This window comes from Cygnus olor, chromosome 18, assembly GCF_009769625.2.
Source record: "Cygnus olor isolate bCygOlo1 chromosome 18, bCygOlo1.pri.v2, whole genome shotgun sequence".
Classification (NCBI taxonomy): Eukaryota; Metazoa; Chordata; class Aves; order Anseriformes; family Anatidae; genus Cygnus; species Cygnus olor.
In genome coordinates this window covers 6,241,638-6,256,377 of record NC_049186.1, presented here as the reverse complement: position 1 = coordinate 6,256,377, position 14,740 = coordinate 6,241,638, and the positions used below count along the sequence as shown (strand labels likewise).

General features: G+C 50.6%; 2 protein-coding genes across 8 annotated transcripts in view; one reads left to right on the top strand and one right to left on the bottom strand.

Annotated features, from left to right (window-relative positions):
* Positions 1–49: 49 nt before the first annotated feature.
* NAT9 (N-acetyltransferase 9 (putative)) lies at positions 50–4,045 on the bottom strand. 2 transcript variants are annotated; one of them, XM_040577784.1, is made up of 7 exons: positions 3,966–4,045; positions 3,294–3,436; positions 2,435–2,544; positions 1,208–1,348; positions 931–990; positions 653–747; positions 50–567 (listed from the first exon to the last, which is right to left on the bottom strand). In XM_040577784.1, the coding sequence occupies exons 2-7, from the start codon at positions 3,368–3,370 to the stop codon at positions 421–423; spliced, it is 630 nt and encodes a 209-aa protein (XP_040433718.1). In that variant the 5' UTR covers positions 3,371–3,436; positions 3,966–4,045; the 3' UTR covers positions 50–420. The 2 variants fall into 2 exon arrangements, with proteins under 2 accessions (XP_040433718.1, XP_040433719.1); XM_040577785.1 differs by having other exon boundaries at positions 1,232–1,348.
* A 120-nt stretch (positions 4,046–4,165) lies between these two features.
* Positions 4,166–14,740, top strand: part of TMEM104 (transmembrane protein 104) — a 44,167-nt gene continuing 33,592 nt past the window's right edge. For 2 of the 6 annotated variants that reach the window (XM_040577781.1, XM_040577778.1), the window contains exons 1-7: positions 4,223–4,329; positions 5,498–5,608; positions 7,599–7,720; positions 9,686–9,767; positions 10,710–10,812; positions 11,218–11,298; positions 12,893–13,024. In XM_040577781.1, coding sequence (XP_040433715.1) covers positions 5,564–5,608; positions 7,599–7,720; positions 9,686–9,767; positions 10,710–10,812; positions 11,218–11,298; positions 12,893–13,024 — 565 coding nt within the window. In that variant the 5' untranslated portion in view covers positions 4,223–4,329; positions 5,498–5,563. Of the gene's footprint in view, positions 4,330–4,742; positions 4,749–5,497; positions 5,609–7,598; positions 7,721–9,685; positions 9,768–10,709; positions 10,813–11,217; positions 11,299–12,892; positions 13,025–14,740 lie in introns of all 6 variants that reach the window. The other 4 variants (XM_040577783.1, XM_040577782.1, XM_040577780.1 and 1 more) reach the window with 3 other exon arrangements.

The window sequence follows — 14,740 nt, the reverse complement described above, 5'->3', positions numbered from 1 at the left end:
CAGCCATAGAAAGCCCCACTGCTCCCAGATCACGCTCAGGAACCTCAGATTTTTGTCTTTTTTTTTATTATTCCAAGAAGAGCAGAGCCACCAGAGTTCCCAGACTCCTGTGTCGCACTGAGGAATCCTGCTCTAAGGGAAGTAGGAACACTGGGTACTGCCTGTCCACAAACTGGTTGCACCAGGAATCAATTAACTGCTGGTGATTTAGGCTGTGCTGGAACAGCACGTTAAAGTTACGGAGTCATTCCCAGTCGGGTCTGTGAGTTAGTGGCTGTTGCAAGAAAGTGCAAAGGTGACAAGATGACAACATAACCAAAGGAGACAGACCAAAACAACACAGAGGTGTCACCCACGCTCAGAGCTCCCAACAGGGTCCAGCTCCTCCCTGGAACCCAGGCCTGTGCCTGGCTGTACCCGTCAGGTCTCCAGCTCTCCGGCTGGCAGCTTCACTTCACTGTAGGTTTTCTTCTCCACGTGACTTGTCTGGTCCAGGAGCCATCGTTTCTCTTCATCACTGACATCCAGCCTCAGCGTCACCTCTTGGAAAACGCTGTTCACAGCAACCTGGACCACGCAGAAGAAAAAAAGTTCAGTCCCAGTCATGGGACAAATGCTGCTCATGTCCTCTGGGTAGAAGTTGGCACCACACCTCCTTAAAATGAAGCTTCTTGAACATGCAAATGCTGGCTTCGTTTTCCTGACCGATCTTAGCCTCAAATTTGGTGATGCCCAGGTCTGTCACTCCTACAAAAGAAACCAGAAAGACAAGCATTCCAGTTACCTGCTTGGCTGCCACATCTACAAAGACACAGGACTCCAATTTCTGAGGCTGGTGCACCCCTTACTACTATCTACATCACCAGGAATACGTGCTTCGAGTTCACATCACAACTCTACTCCCATCCCCGTGCCCTGGGCTATCCTTACCGTAGGACATCATCATCAGAGTTGCCTCCTTGCCAAATCCTCTGCCACGGTAGCTGGGCTCTGAAAGGGAGAGCCACAGAAATCAGCATCCTGTTAGGTGAGACAAGTCAGCTGTGCTGGGTGCTTTTCAGAAGAGGCTGTGTCCCAGGCCAGCAACAGATGCTGATCAGGACTGAACGGCTGAGGTAAAGCAATGAGAATAAAAATCTGCCCTAAGTAACATCTGTCTGGCTTTAGCCAAGGTGACAAAGGCCCAAGCTAGCAAGCAGAACCTTACCTGCAATCATAATTTCAATCTCACCCAAAGTCGGATCCTCAGTGTCGGTGAGAAAGAGATTCACATCCCCCACCATGCAGTCCTCCTCCCCATGTGCCTGCCCAGACCAGCGCTCCGTGTCCAGCACGATGAAGGTGCACTCTGTGGACAACAGACAAGAAGCAACATTCTCACGGCACGCTAAGAATTATTCACAAAGTACTGAAGGATGAAATTAAAGGCATGCAACGGGCAAAGGAACAGCAGTTTCCACATGTTAGCAGTGAGGAAGAGGTAATAATTGCACCTCCCATGCCAAGCATGCCTGCTCCCGTCCCTAGAAACATAAGAAATATTCTGAAAAACCCATTATGAGCACAAAGGATCGTGCAGACACTAAGACTAGAAACAGCTTGTGTAAAAAGGAGCGTGAAAACTTTCATTCCCCGACTGAGGTCTCACTGCTTTGTCTCTCTGCAGCAAGTTCGGGCGAAGAATTGTTTGGTGCACAAGGATCACCTAGTGATTCACCTGGTCCACTTTACTGCTGCTCTCAAAAAAGCTTTTAATGTCAGCTAAGATCTTCAGACTGAGATCTTTGCCAGCCTTGCTATTTTGCAGCTCACTGTATTTCTACGAGGCTTTTATGAGCACTGATTCATTACCTGTAATAGAGCCAGGGAACCAATTCAGTCAACAAATCTCAACGAGGTAATTATAAAGTAATTCGAATCCCAAGGAAATATACAGCTCCCTTCCACCTTTTTACGATGATCAGTCCTGGGGAGTGGTGATGGTGCTGGAGAAGCTCAGCAGATAATGCTGTGCAAATTAAATCATCGTTACCTTTGAAAAACTGCACAAAAAGGATGCCAGCAGCTCTGCATGGTATATCCCTGAGCATATATCAGCTACAAACATGCTCTGGTCTCCCTAGAAAGTTACCATGTCCATATTCCCCTTGCTTCAAACTATCGCTATTCATCTGGCTCCGAATACTGAAGACGAAGAAACCCAGAGCCCCACAAAGTACAGAAACTGTGAAGGTGGTAGATGGTCTGAGTAAGCCAACGTGCTGTGGTGCTAAGGCAAAGCTGGCTGAACTGACAGCCAGTCTCGCATCCCCTCAGGTTCAGTTAGTAAAGCCCACTCACCAGGCGCTCTCAGCCCACCCTGTGTCCTTTACGGGACAGAGAGGGACCCACTCTCCACTTCCACCCACTCCTAGAAGGTATTTAAGATCCTCACTGTCTGTGTCGTCCCGCCAGCTGCGCTGCATCTCGTACTCCTGCTCCAGGCTCAGCGGTTCGGAGGCGGTCAGGCGCTGCAGCTCCTCCGACTGCATCCACCTGTGGTACCTGACAAAGAGACCAGGGGCAGACCCCTGGCTTAGCAGCAGCACCGCAGGACGATTTCCACAAGTGCTCCAAGGATCTGCCTGTGCCCTGTCGTGAAGGTGTTCTGGAAATATTAGCCTGGCGTTCACAGCAACTCGAAAGTATCTGCAAGCCTCTCGCTTATGTAAAACAGGAACCAGCGATCTCCTGGGAAATTTAGCGAAGTTTGTGCATCCTGTAGCTTTGTGTGAAGAGAGCCACGACACAAGCTCGAAGTTTGTAAGAGTACTGACCTAGCAGCACCAAGGGTCAAGATTTCAGCCCAGCCGATTTTGATACAGCCTCACCGTACCACTGACAACTTGACAAACACTGCCACCTTTGTGCAGAGCCGGCAGCTGCCCAGGGCAGCGCTTTACAAAGTGCATTGACGAGATGTTTGCCTGCCTGGCGTTACACATTGAAGTCCTGCTATTCCCTGGCCACTACAGAAAGATACGAGTGAATATTAGAAGTGCTGGCTGTTCGCACGCAGCCAAGTATTTCCCTCTCTGTGGATACACAGCAGTCCTGGCAAAAAGCACACACCTCAGGGATGACTGCTGTGAGCAGGGCGGGCACAACTTACTGCCTTTCTACAGCTTTCTTTTTTTAATTTCCGTGCCGTTCCCATGGGGAAGAGGCCCCTGCAGCTGCCAAGCCAGCACCCTTTCCGAACAACACACTAAAAAAGGGAAGTGAAACCAGACCAGAGGATGCGAGCCACGTACCGGGGCACGTGTGCCGGGGTGTACGGCACCAGGGTCGCCCTGTTCCCTTGCAGCACGGTGTCCTGGTTAATCCTCATGGCCCTGAGACACGGCCGTGTGCCCGCCGCGCAGCCGAGGGGTGGCACAGCAAGTGCTGGAGCTCTCTGCAAGGCAGTGGGGGCAGCTCCAGCTGTGCGGATGGGGCTCGGACTGATGCCTGGGGCTGGGATCGGGGGCCGTAGGGGGGATCCAGAACTGGGATCCGGGGCTATGGAGGGATCCGGGGCTGGGATCTGGAGCTATGCAGAGATCTGGGGCTGGGATTGGGGGCTGTGAAGGGATCTGGGGCTGGGATGTGGAGCTACGGAGGGATCCGGGAATGGGGGGCTGCGAGGGGATCCGGGGCTGGGATCTGGAGCTTTGGGGAGATCCAGGGCTGGGATGGATCAGCTACGGATCGGGGGGATCCAGGGCTGGGACGGATCAGCTTTGGAGGGATCCGGGGCTGGAATCCGGAGCTATGCAGAGATCCGGGGCTGGGACTGGGGGCTGGGGTTGTGGGGGGATCCGGGGCTGGGAGCTGGAGCTATGGGGGGGATCTGGGGATACGATGGGGGGCTGCAGGGGGGGAGCCGGGGCCGGGATGCGGAGCTCTGCGGGCCCCCCGCGCGGTGCCGGCACCGCCGCCCCTACCTGCGCCGTCTCCCTCCGCGCACGCGCACAGCCCCGCTCACCCCTCCCACCCCGACGTGGCCCCGCGGCCACGCCCCCTTCCCCTTCCCCCCGCCCACCCCCTTCCCACGTGACCTCGCCCCTCCAATCCGCGGGCGAAGGAGCGGGTCCTGGTCACGTGCGCGGAAGACTTCCCCCCCCTCCCCGCCGCCGGCCCACGCCCCCGTTCCCCGGGCCGCGCGTGCGCAGTGAGGGGCCCGGGGGGCGGCCCCGGGGCAGGGCCGGGAGGAGGGGGAGGAGGAGGAGGAGGGTGCCGGCCGCCGGTGAGGGGGCCCCTGGGCCTTGGGACCGGCTGCTTGTCCTCCCTGGGGCTGCAGCAGGGCGGGTGCGGGGGTCCGGGCGGGGTTTGGGGGTCCTGGGGGGGTTTAGGGGTTCTGGGCGGGTCCCTGTGTGGGGCCGCCAGGGGTCTCTGGGGGGTCTGGGGTCTCTGTGTGGGACCACCGGGGGTCCCTGTGGGGTCTGGGTTCCCTGGGTGGGGTCCCGGTGGGGTCCGGGGTCCCCGTGTGAGGGTCCTGGGGGTTCCTGGAGGGTCTGGTGTCCCGGTATGGGGTCCCTGGTGGTCCCTGGGGGGGTCTGGGGTCCTGTGTGGGGTCCCTGGGGTGCTTGGGGTCTCTGTGTGGGGTCCCTGTGGGGTCTGAGGTCCCTGTGGGGTCTGGGAACCATGTGTGGGGCCCCTGTGGGGTCTGGGGTCTCTGGGACCACTGGGGGTCCCTGTGGGGTCTGGAGTTTCTGTGTGAGGTCCCGGTGGGGTCTGGGGTCCCTGTGTGGGGACTCTGGGGGTCCCCGATGGGTCTGGGATTTCTTTGTGGGGCCACTAGGGCTCTCTGGGGGGGCGGGTTGGGGACCCTTTGTGGGGTCCCCCTGTGGGGCACCTGGGGGGTCTGGGTTCCCTGTGTGGGGCTCCTGGGGTCTCTGTGGGGTCTGGGCTCCCTGTGTGGGACCACCGGGGGCTAGTGGTGCTCCCAGGCCCCCCCCCTCAGCGTGTGTTGTTGCTGCCTCGCTCCCCGGGGCTCTGGCAGGCGGTGGAGGTTCCCCAAATACTCGTGCATTAAAAACCCCGGTGCAGGTAGCTCGGTGCCCTGTGTCTTTGTGGGGCTGCTGTCAGCTGCCTGCTATTTTCTGCCCCCGGGGTCGTTCGGGGAGGCCGGGGGCTGCCTCAGCCTGCCCTGCTTGGTAGCAGCCCTGTGCTCCTTAGGAGCAGCGGCTGTGTGAGAAGCGAGGTTTGAGAGCGTCCCCAGGGCAGGCGTGCTTCCTCCTGCGGTCTGAAACTCCCTCTGGCTGGTTGGGACATCGCGTGCTGTGGAAGGGCAGGGCCCTCGGGTGTTGCTTTCAGCTGGGCTAGTTGGGCAGGGAACTTCTCGTAGTGCTGAGCTGTGTTGCTGCTGAGCCGGGTGCGTCTGTCCTGTGTCAGAAGACAAGCGTGCAAAAGTTGCCTCGTGAGTTCCCCCTCTTTCTGACAAAGGTGACACAACTTTGTGCTTTTCTTTCCCTAGGTAAAAGGCAACAGAAGTTGAGAACGCCCTCCTCGTTCTGCTCCGAGCCTCCCAACTGCCTTCGCCATGGCCGGCGGCATTACTGATACGGGAGAGCTTTACTCGCCTTACGTAAGTCCTGCGCTTCGGGCTCACCGTCGGCCTGGGTGTCTTTACTCAGAAGTCTTTTCAAAATCCTCTTCTTTCAGCACGGTTTGCGTTGTCATTTCCCACTTCCCCGTGCACATAGCCTCAGTGTTTCAAGAGGTAGTGGAGGTCAAAGGCTACTTCAAAATGCTTAGTACTTGTAGCTTTTTCTTTCTACAACATCACACGTTCCTTTATATGCTGTAAAGGATGATGTCTGCTTAAGGTATAGTTTCTTAAAATGTGTTAAGAAAAGCTTCGTGTCTGATATCAGCTCTTGCATCCTTCTACCTGTCGCTCTTATACTTCAGCATTTTCATCAGCCTAAATTGTCACGTGAAGCTCACTTAAGCAGGGAAAATTGTGGTGTGGAAATTGTCCTTTTGTTTTCTTTTAAGAAGTTCAGAGGAAAATCATATATAAAAGAACAGCTACAAATAAGTGAATTTCAGTAATTTATTTTAACCCACTTCATTTAAAGTTGTCGGTCAGGGTGTTTCTTCTGTGTCATGCCCCATGAACATGCAGAACCAATTACTTCTTTATTATGTTACTGGAAATACGGTTTTGATAGCCACAAGTGTTCATGTAGTGTCAGCTCTTAGATCAATGCTTTGCAAACAATTTTCCCCAAAAACCCCACAGATGACTAAATAGAGAACGAGTGCTGAATTCTACGTGTCAGCTTTCAGATGTTCTGAAACTTTCATCCCCCTGTTAATGACTGAATTTAGAATAACTGGATATCAGACTGCAGAAATAGGCCACGACTGAGAAAATAGAGAACAAGACAGTAACTGGGGTGTCTGGACCCTAAAGAATTAGTGTCACATTTATGTTGGTGTGGCAGGAATTTCCTAGACTCTCATCTCAAAGTCTAGAGCGCTCTTTCCTCTTTGCCTGAAGATGTCCAGCTAGCCTGAATACACAAGCACCGATCTCATCTCAGCCTACTTGACCGCAGTCAAGGAAAATCACTTGAGTGTTTTATTTTAAAGAGTCCTTCACTGAAGTGAGTCATGGCCCTGGGCACTTGAGCAGGAGGTGTGCTTGGGGAATGACGGCTGTGCCAGCCGAATGAAAAGAACTTTCCTGCGAGCTGCGATGGCTGACTTGTCCTGGGAGAACCATCAGAAGATGAAATTGCTCTGCTTGTGTTAGTGAATGTAGGGCGGGAGGGCGTGCGGGGTCTCTGGGGAATAGTTCTGGTGTCAATTTCTTCACACTCAGAAAAATGTACTCTGGCACAGCTCTTTACTGACTCTCCTCTAGAGAGAGACTGACCTATATTAGGAAAAAAAGAGAGAAAACATCAGCAACAACAAACTTCGGGGCAATCTTTGTGAGTTCGGCTAAATTTGCAGTCTGGGGGTGCTGTCCAGGTGCACAATTATCTTTTTGCCTTGGGCCAGAAAAAAAAAAAGAGGCGGTTGCTAGAGATGATAAATTCCTTTCCCTTCCGGAAGTGAAATAGCTTTTCCAGAGCGCTGAGTTGCTTACTGGTAAAATGGCAAGCAGGCTTTGGATTGCAGTTCTGTTTGGATGTTTCCTGCTTGCTTAAGAATAATGAAGAATAAGAAATCCTGAAAGGGAACTCTTGTATGTAGTCGTAAGTACTTAGGTCAGAAAATAACGAGAGACCCAAACCCACATTGTAAACAATTCTGATAGAAGCTAATGGATGTTAGAGCAAACAAAGCTCGCATCCTTTTTAACTTTGAAAGTTAGAAGGAAACAGTATTTTAAAATCAGAAAAATGGAGAAGGAATTACGGTCTTTTCATGAAAAACGTGCTGTAACTTGCTTTGTTCTCTGGTTATCAGTCTCCTAGGATTTTTGTCTCTAACATGGGCTTGGTACCACCCACCTTGCGCACAAAGATTGCTCTCTCCATTTGAATTAGCATGCATGTGAGGGGTTTTGGATGATCTCTGGCAAAGCTGCGAACTCATGTTGGATTATGTGGATATTGCAGGTCGGTCTGGTATACATGTTCAACCTTATCGTCGGGACAGGAGCTCTAACCATGCCGAAGGCGTTTGCCACAGCAGGGTGGCTGGTCAGCCTTGTTCTCCTCATGTTCCTGGGCTTTATGAGGTAGGATGTGGGTATGTGTCTTCAGGAGACGGGGGGGTGTTCAGTTCGGTGGAGCCCTAAGAACAGTGCTGAGACTTAGGCTGCCTTTCTCTGGGGTCCTGTCCCTCTGCTCTTTGAGCACTGATCTCTGCAGGCCTGTGGATGTTATTTGGAGGGATTTGTTTTCTGACTGTCTGGGATGTGGTGCTGCACCACATCTCCTGACAGAGAGAAAAGACTTTTGCTGTAGTCCAGTCTTTTGGGACCTCTCTCCCAGCTTCCTTTTTCTTTTCCTGTACTCCCTGTGCATGTCCCTTGCTTGCGTATGTCACAGATCAATTCCACGAACGTTAACCAGGTCACAAGTGACGTGGGTTCATTTCTCTGGCTCAAGAGTTGCAGGTGGGAAGCAGACCTGTTGTTTTTTCTTGGCTTCTGGCAGTGCTTGGGGCAGCTGCAAGCGTGTCGAGCAAACAAACTGCTGTGTGGCTGGGCCTGTCTGCCGCCTGCCCTTTGCTGCTTGAGACCTTGGAGCAGGTCTCGTGACTTTGGAGCGGGTTTGCCACGAGCTTCTGCTCAGCTGCCTGTGTCCCTGCTGGAGCAGCAGGTGGAGCTGAAGGCTGCTGATAGAGCACCGATGTCCAGGCAGCTTGAAATTCTCCAGTCGTTAACAGAATTGTCGTCTTCCCGACAAGCCGTGTATCCCTGCTCGTTTCTTGCTTGGTTTACAAATAAATAAGAATAAAATTCCCCTCCTGCTGTTGGTAAGATCAGAACTTAGAAGTTCTTTTCTTGCGGATAACTAGTTCTGAACGTGCCTTTGATGTGAAGGCAGTGATTTTCAGACCTGTTAGGTGCTGCTGAACAGGGGTAGCCATGCTCAGTACCGACTGTAGTAACGCTTCTAAATTCCCCACCTCAAAGCTGTGTGCTTCAGAGGCTTGATTGAAATGTCAACTGTGGCAGTACCAGTACCGGGAGCTTTGTAAGCAGTCCTTCTAGATAGTTGTTTCAAAGCACAAATGGAGCACGTGAAATGCAGCACTAGCAGACAGTCCGTCAAGGTCAGCAGAAGAGCACAAGTTTCCAAACCTGGGTTCCACAACCAGACTGAAGTAAAAACAGAGCTTGAAGTATTCAGTGCCTCGGGAGCTGCATTGCTTTTGTCCCAGCGCTGGTGCTCGGCTTCCTCTTGCCCTCTGGGCAATGACCCTTCGGTGCAAGAAGAATCTGTGCAGAAATTGCTACGAGGGCCTCAGAACAGGGCTGCTTTCTTTTATTCTGGCAAAATTAATCTCTCGCTTGAGCTTGATAAATGAGTCCAATTCCTGAAAGAGGGAAACCACTCTAACGCCTTAACTAAGATTGATTTGAAGTTTTTTTTAATTACAGGACTGTTTAGCTGAGATAATGACGTGCTTTCCATAGAAGCATCAGTGACTGTAACTGTCCCCTGGCCAGTTTTTCCCATGGCCTCCAGCAAAGCTTGTTTGCATATAGATGTGATCTGCCCTTCTGCCTTGTGTTGTTTTTTTCTAATGCCATTTGTAAGAGTCTTTAGGGCAGCACAGTACATTTGCCACAGGCTGTGATAGATAAACTTCCTAACAGCACTGTGCTAGTCCAGGCTTCCTTTTCCCTTTTAGGGCCCAGCTTTGTAACAAGGGGGGAAACTCCTCTTGTCTTCCCAAACCCTCAAAACTACTAGCAAGGAGTTTTCCAGCTACCTAATGTCTCCTGATATCTGAAGGCATGTGTATTTTTACTGCATTTTGTTCTCTGCTTGAACACCTCCATCTCAAGAGCAGAAGGCAGCAGTGTGCTGAGCAGAAACTATGAAATAGGCGGGGGGGAGGGTGCAAAGTTGGTGAAAGCAGTTCTGTTTATTTGGTGTGTTTGCCCCTACAAACAGTGAGACTAATTCTCCAAGTATCTTAAGCAACAATGCTTGACTGTTGTTGATATTAACTGAATTTCTCTCCCAAGCTATATGACTACCACATTTGTGGTGGAGGCCATGGCTGCTGCAAATGCCCAGCTGCGATGGAAGAGGATGGAAAAACGCAAGGTTTGTGTGGGGTTTCATTTTCCATTTTCTGGTGTTTTTATGACACAAGGCTTGCCTGAGATTCCTCTGTCTTTGCCTCGCCTCATTAATAACTCTAATAAAGGAATAGATTTCTACTCTACGGAACTTTGCCGTGTAAAATATGACTTTTAGTTCCCCGTGGGGTTGCTCATTAAAGACAGGATTTTCTGCTCCGGCTTTGAAAAAATCTCTTGTGCTTCTCACATTTTTTACTGAATGTGCTCTCCTTGCCCTGAAGCGTTGCTCAGCGAGTGTGGAGAGGTGGCAGGCAATATATCGGTGCCATTTGGAGTGTGCCAGGTTCTATAAATCCTCACTGATCTCAGGTCACTTAACTGGGACAGGCAGGAATGTCCTTGCTGCCAGTCAGGATGTGTCCCAGGGGGTGGACAGTCCTGAAGTATGTCCTTGCTGGAAAATTTGCTTGTGGCTTTTTTGGATCCTGGCTTTAGTGGCTTTTCTGGATCAGTGTGAGGTATGATTGTTTGCACTGATTTAGATCCCTGCCTGTATGTTACTGGGCTGGAGTTACGAGATGTCATAGCCAGACAGAGCAGAAATGGCCAATAAAAACGCTAAGATTTCTTTTACCAGTTCTGCAGCCCTGTAGATCTGTCAGACGCTTCTGACTTCCTCGTGCCACGTATCACTGTGTGAATCGGATGCTGTTGCTGTATGACCTGCTAAGAGCAGAGCCTGGCACTCATCTCAGACTGCTCTGCTAGTGCCCTTTTCTGCTCTCCAGTGTCTCAAGCCTGGGCCAAGGGCTCCTGATATTGCCCCTACTTGCTAGCCTGTCCTGCCCAGCCCTGTATGGGCTCTACCTCTGAGGTGCTGGAAGTGAGACCATGACACTGGCAGTGCCATAGCTCGTGCTGTAGGTAGTGGAAATCTGAGCAGTGGTCCGGCCTTTTCTTCCAGGAGGATGATGAGGATGAGGATTCTTCCTCTGGAGTATCTGACAGTGATGTTCTCCTCCAAGATGGCTATGAGCGAGCAGAGACGCGACCTATCCTGTCAGTTCGTAAGTACCTGCTTCATGCTTTCACTGAGACCTTTTCTCTACAGGCAGCATTCCCGTGAGCCCCAGTAAGTGGAGCAGGACTCTTCTGTCCATTTTGCCCTTAATTTCACATTTGCATCCCAAAGACTTTAGCACTTGCAAGATAAGGCTCATTGAGAATTCAGTTTACCTTCTGCAGTCTGATAAAGATCTCTTCCCTCTAGGTCACTAAGATGAGAATACCTTATTTTGAAAACACTTTAACTTCAGCAGAGTGATTGGACCCGTGGCTCTGCAGCTGTGGAGTGGTAGATAGTACGTAGTGTCCTTCAAACTACTGCTGGAGCTTCTTGGGTGTCTTCAGATAGTCTGGTCTCTGTTTTCACTCGAGGGACTGGTTGAAATCTTCTTGTTTTCAACTTGCAGAGAGACGCGGCTCACCCAATATCTTTGAAATCACTGAAAGGGTGGAAATGGGCCAGATGGCTTCCATGTTCTTCAATAAAGGTACGTGATTCATGCGTTTAAAAGTCCCTCACAGTCCTGCTGCATGCTGTGTGTATGTCTTGTGTTAAGTCTGAGTGCTTCTCAGTGTGGGTTTGCATTCTGAGTTTGAGATGGTTCCGTCCAAGAGTGTTGTTCTTTATCTGCAAACTATCCATCCCTCTGTGTAGTGTTTCTACAAAGCAGGATATTTGTGGGCCAGAACCTGCATGAAGGGGCGGGTGCTGTGGTGGTATTGCCAAAAATACCAGCTCTGGGTAGTTGGCTGACACAGGTAAGTTTAAGTCAGTGCCTCTTCTGACTGTTCTCAACCTAACCCTGCATCTGCCCTCTGATCTCTGTTCTCTGCAGTGGTAGAGCCCAGCTGTAGAATTCACTGGTTCCACCTTGGCAGTATTTGAGAATAAAACTTTTTTTTCCTGAACCCTGTAAGCCTCTGTCTGAAGCAGAGAGGCTTCTGGGGAGAGCTGCTGAGAACCGCATGTATCTGGGGGTGGGGGTCAGCTGCTGGGACGTGAACTACTGAATGAAGAAGGGTCCCTGGTGAGCACATGGTAGGCAGATAGGTTGTCTTTTTGCTATTAAGTGTCTTTTGTTGTATGTCAGGGAACGAGCTTGTAGGTATGCTGCAATAAAGCCGTATCCATTGCTGCATACAATAGAAACGCAAGCTACAATGTTAGGCGTTCTGAAGCTGGGTGAGGAGTACATTTGAAATGCTGAGCAGAGCCAGAAAATCATCAGACACCATAGCTGTGCAATTTTGAGCCTGTCAGGCCCCATTTCTTGTGGACAGCGACATTTTCTCTTGTTCGCTAGCCACCTTACAAAGATGTGATGGGCTGTTTTTTCCACTACATTACATCAGCTTTATGCCATTCTAAGACTGCTTCTGAAGGACAGCTGGGCTTAAGGAGTGAAGATTGTTTCAACTATATTATTGCTGATTTTAAAGTCTAGTTGAAAAAATAGCTTGATTTCCCTATATGCCCCATGTGGGTCTTTGTAGACATAAAGCATTCAGGAGTATCAAAATCCACGTTGAATCAGGCTGCCACTTTTCTGAGTCAGAAGAGGAGAGGTGACTTGACTGCGCTAGAGACCCAGAAACATCTTGTTCCTAGTCTTGTCTGTTGCTCTGAGATGCTCCGACTTTAGGCAAGCTTTCTTGTTTGTGTTCTTTGCCATCTGTAAAACGCTGCGGATGCTTCCTTAGCTCTCAGTACTCCTCTGAGGACTAGTATTAGGATGTTGCTTTGATAACAAGCCCTGGACAATGCGGCTTGGCAGTATCACTGAGGATTTAGGTACAGAGGCCTGTTTTGCTGCACGTGGACTGGGGGAGTGCACAGACAAGTCTCAGAAGGCCTCTTCTTTTCGTGTGCTTCCCGGGAAGATGGTGATAACCCCTCAGGTGAGCCAGGTGTTGAGCAGTTGCCTTCTAGAAGGCTTCTCTGCCTTGGTGCCGGCTGCTGCTCAGCCAGTAGAGGGTGCTGGATATACACGTCCTCTGGGGTGCCGATGGACGTTTCCCAGCGAAGTGATATTAACTGCTTAGCATTCTGAGTCTTAATCCCCCTTCTTAATGTTGTTTTAGCCAGAGTTATCTGCTTTCTGTGTCAGGGATCCTCCCCCGGGCTGACTCAAGCTAGTGCCAAGGGACAAATCTGCGGGAAGTCAGCGGGAACAGCTGCAGGCTTGAAACAACTGGTGAGAGATGAGACGAAAGGTACGCAGAGCAAAGGGTCTGGGGCAGCTGTAACTCACCTGCTGCTTTCCCCTCCTCTATACTCAGGAGCAAAGAGCTGTTGCTCGGTCCTAGTTGAGAGATGCACTCTGGTCTGCTGAGCCGTTGCAGAGAGCAGGCGGGTTAGGTGCCTCCCTCTGCAGATCCTGGCTGAAGTTTTCGTGCTGACAGCTGCACAGAGAGGCCTTGGCTGAGGGCAGTTGCTCGGTGACCCCTTCCTACAGCCTAGTGCTGAGAAACTGGGTCACGCTTGGAAAGTCCTGGCTCCAAGCACCACCCTCTGCCGTTTCACAGCTAGCAAGTGTCTGGGTGGGTTTTGCTCACAATATTTGAAGCGTGGATCCAAAACCAAGGTGTCTGAGAGCTTTACAGCCTTCAGAGGGAAGGCTGGTGAAGGCTTTGTAATAGACCTTAAAGCCTCCGAGACCGAGGGAGTTCTCTGCTCTTTTCTCTTAACTTTTTTTCCTTAAACAATCTGACAGGAGTTGAATCTGCAGTCCTGGGAGGTAAGCCGAGGATAAATCTCCGTCTCAGACTGTCTGCTTTCTTAAAGGGAGCTGTCTTAGGTTTAGGCTGTGGTGGGCCTGTATGCTCTTTTAAAAAAGCTGGCTCTGAAGAACTGTTTTTTTTTTATTTGCGATGTTGGGTGCTTTCTTCTGGGACCGAGCAGTCATTTGTTGCAGCAATGGAGTCTGGGCACATCTGTCATGCTATCCCCCCACAGGAAACCATTGATTTTCCCATTTTTGTCCAGTGATGAAAGTATTGATCAGGGAGGATCAGTAGCAGCTTGTAAAAGAACTGGCAGTAAAGTCTTCTCCCCGCTTTGGAGGGCACGAGTTTGGGAGAGGGCTGCCACCTGGACTTCCTACAGGCAGAGAAATCTACACTGGAACAGGGATATTGGGTGTGCTGGTGAGTACCTGGTGGTACTGCTGCCGCTTAGCTTCTTGTGTGAGCCGTAGTTTGTGTATACACCAAAAAAATAGAGCAACTGAGACCTGGTGTCAGTAGTAGATTCTGGTTTGGGGATCTACATCTAAGTCTGTCTAGTGCGTAGTGGATTTTGCAGCTTCTGTCGTACATCAGATACTTGTTACAATGCTCAAGCCTTTTTAATAGGGAATTGGAGAGAACTGGTAGGGAGTTTACTGTCGTCTTCAGAATAATGCAATCTCCTTAGCTGTGTGGTCGTCTTAAATCTTTCACAGAGGGGAAAAAACGAAGGGACCTACAAGAAATTTTCTGGCTATTTCTGGAGGGGCTGAAGATCTCCATTTATCTATTCAAACAAACCAGGAGTAACTCTTGTGTATTGCCTTAGTGCTTTATAAGAGCAGGGAAGTCTTCTTGCTGCTTTTCCATACAGCCCTTTTTGTAGAAACGTTTTCTGCTAAGTAGGCTCAGCACATTGAGTAATTTATTTAACACGAGTAGAATGCCTGTTAATGTGTCCCGACACCCAGGGATCCAGGGACAATATGATGGCAAAACACATGGTGAAACTTGAGGGCAACCAAGTGCTGTGGAAATATTAATCCCTGTTCCTGCAGTAATGACATTTTTATTTGATAGCTGTCACATGAGTCTCGGAGAGGTGGATTGATTTGCCCAAGCTGCATTAGGATTAAGCATCAAGTGGTGTCACAACTGGAAAGTATGGACAGGTTCCTTGAGCTGCTTTCCTTCAGTATCTAC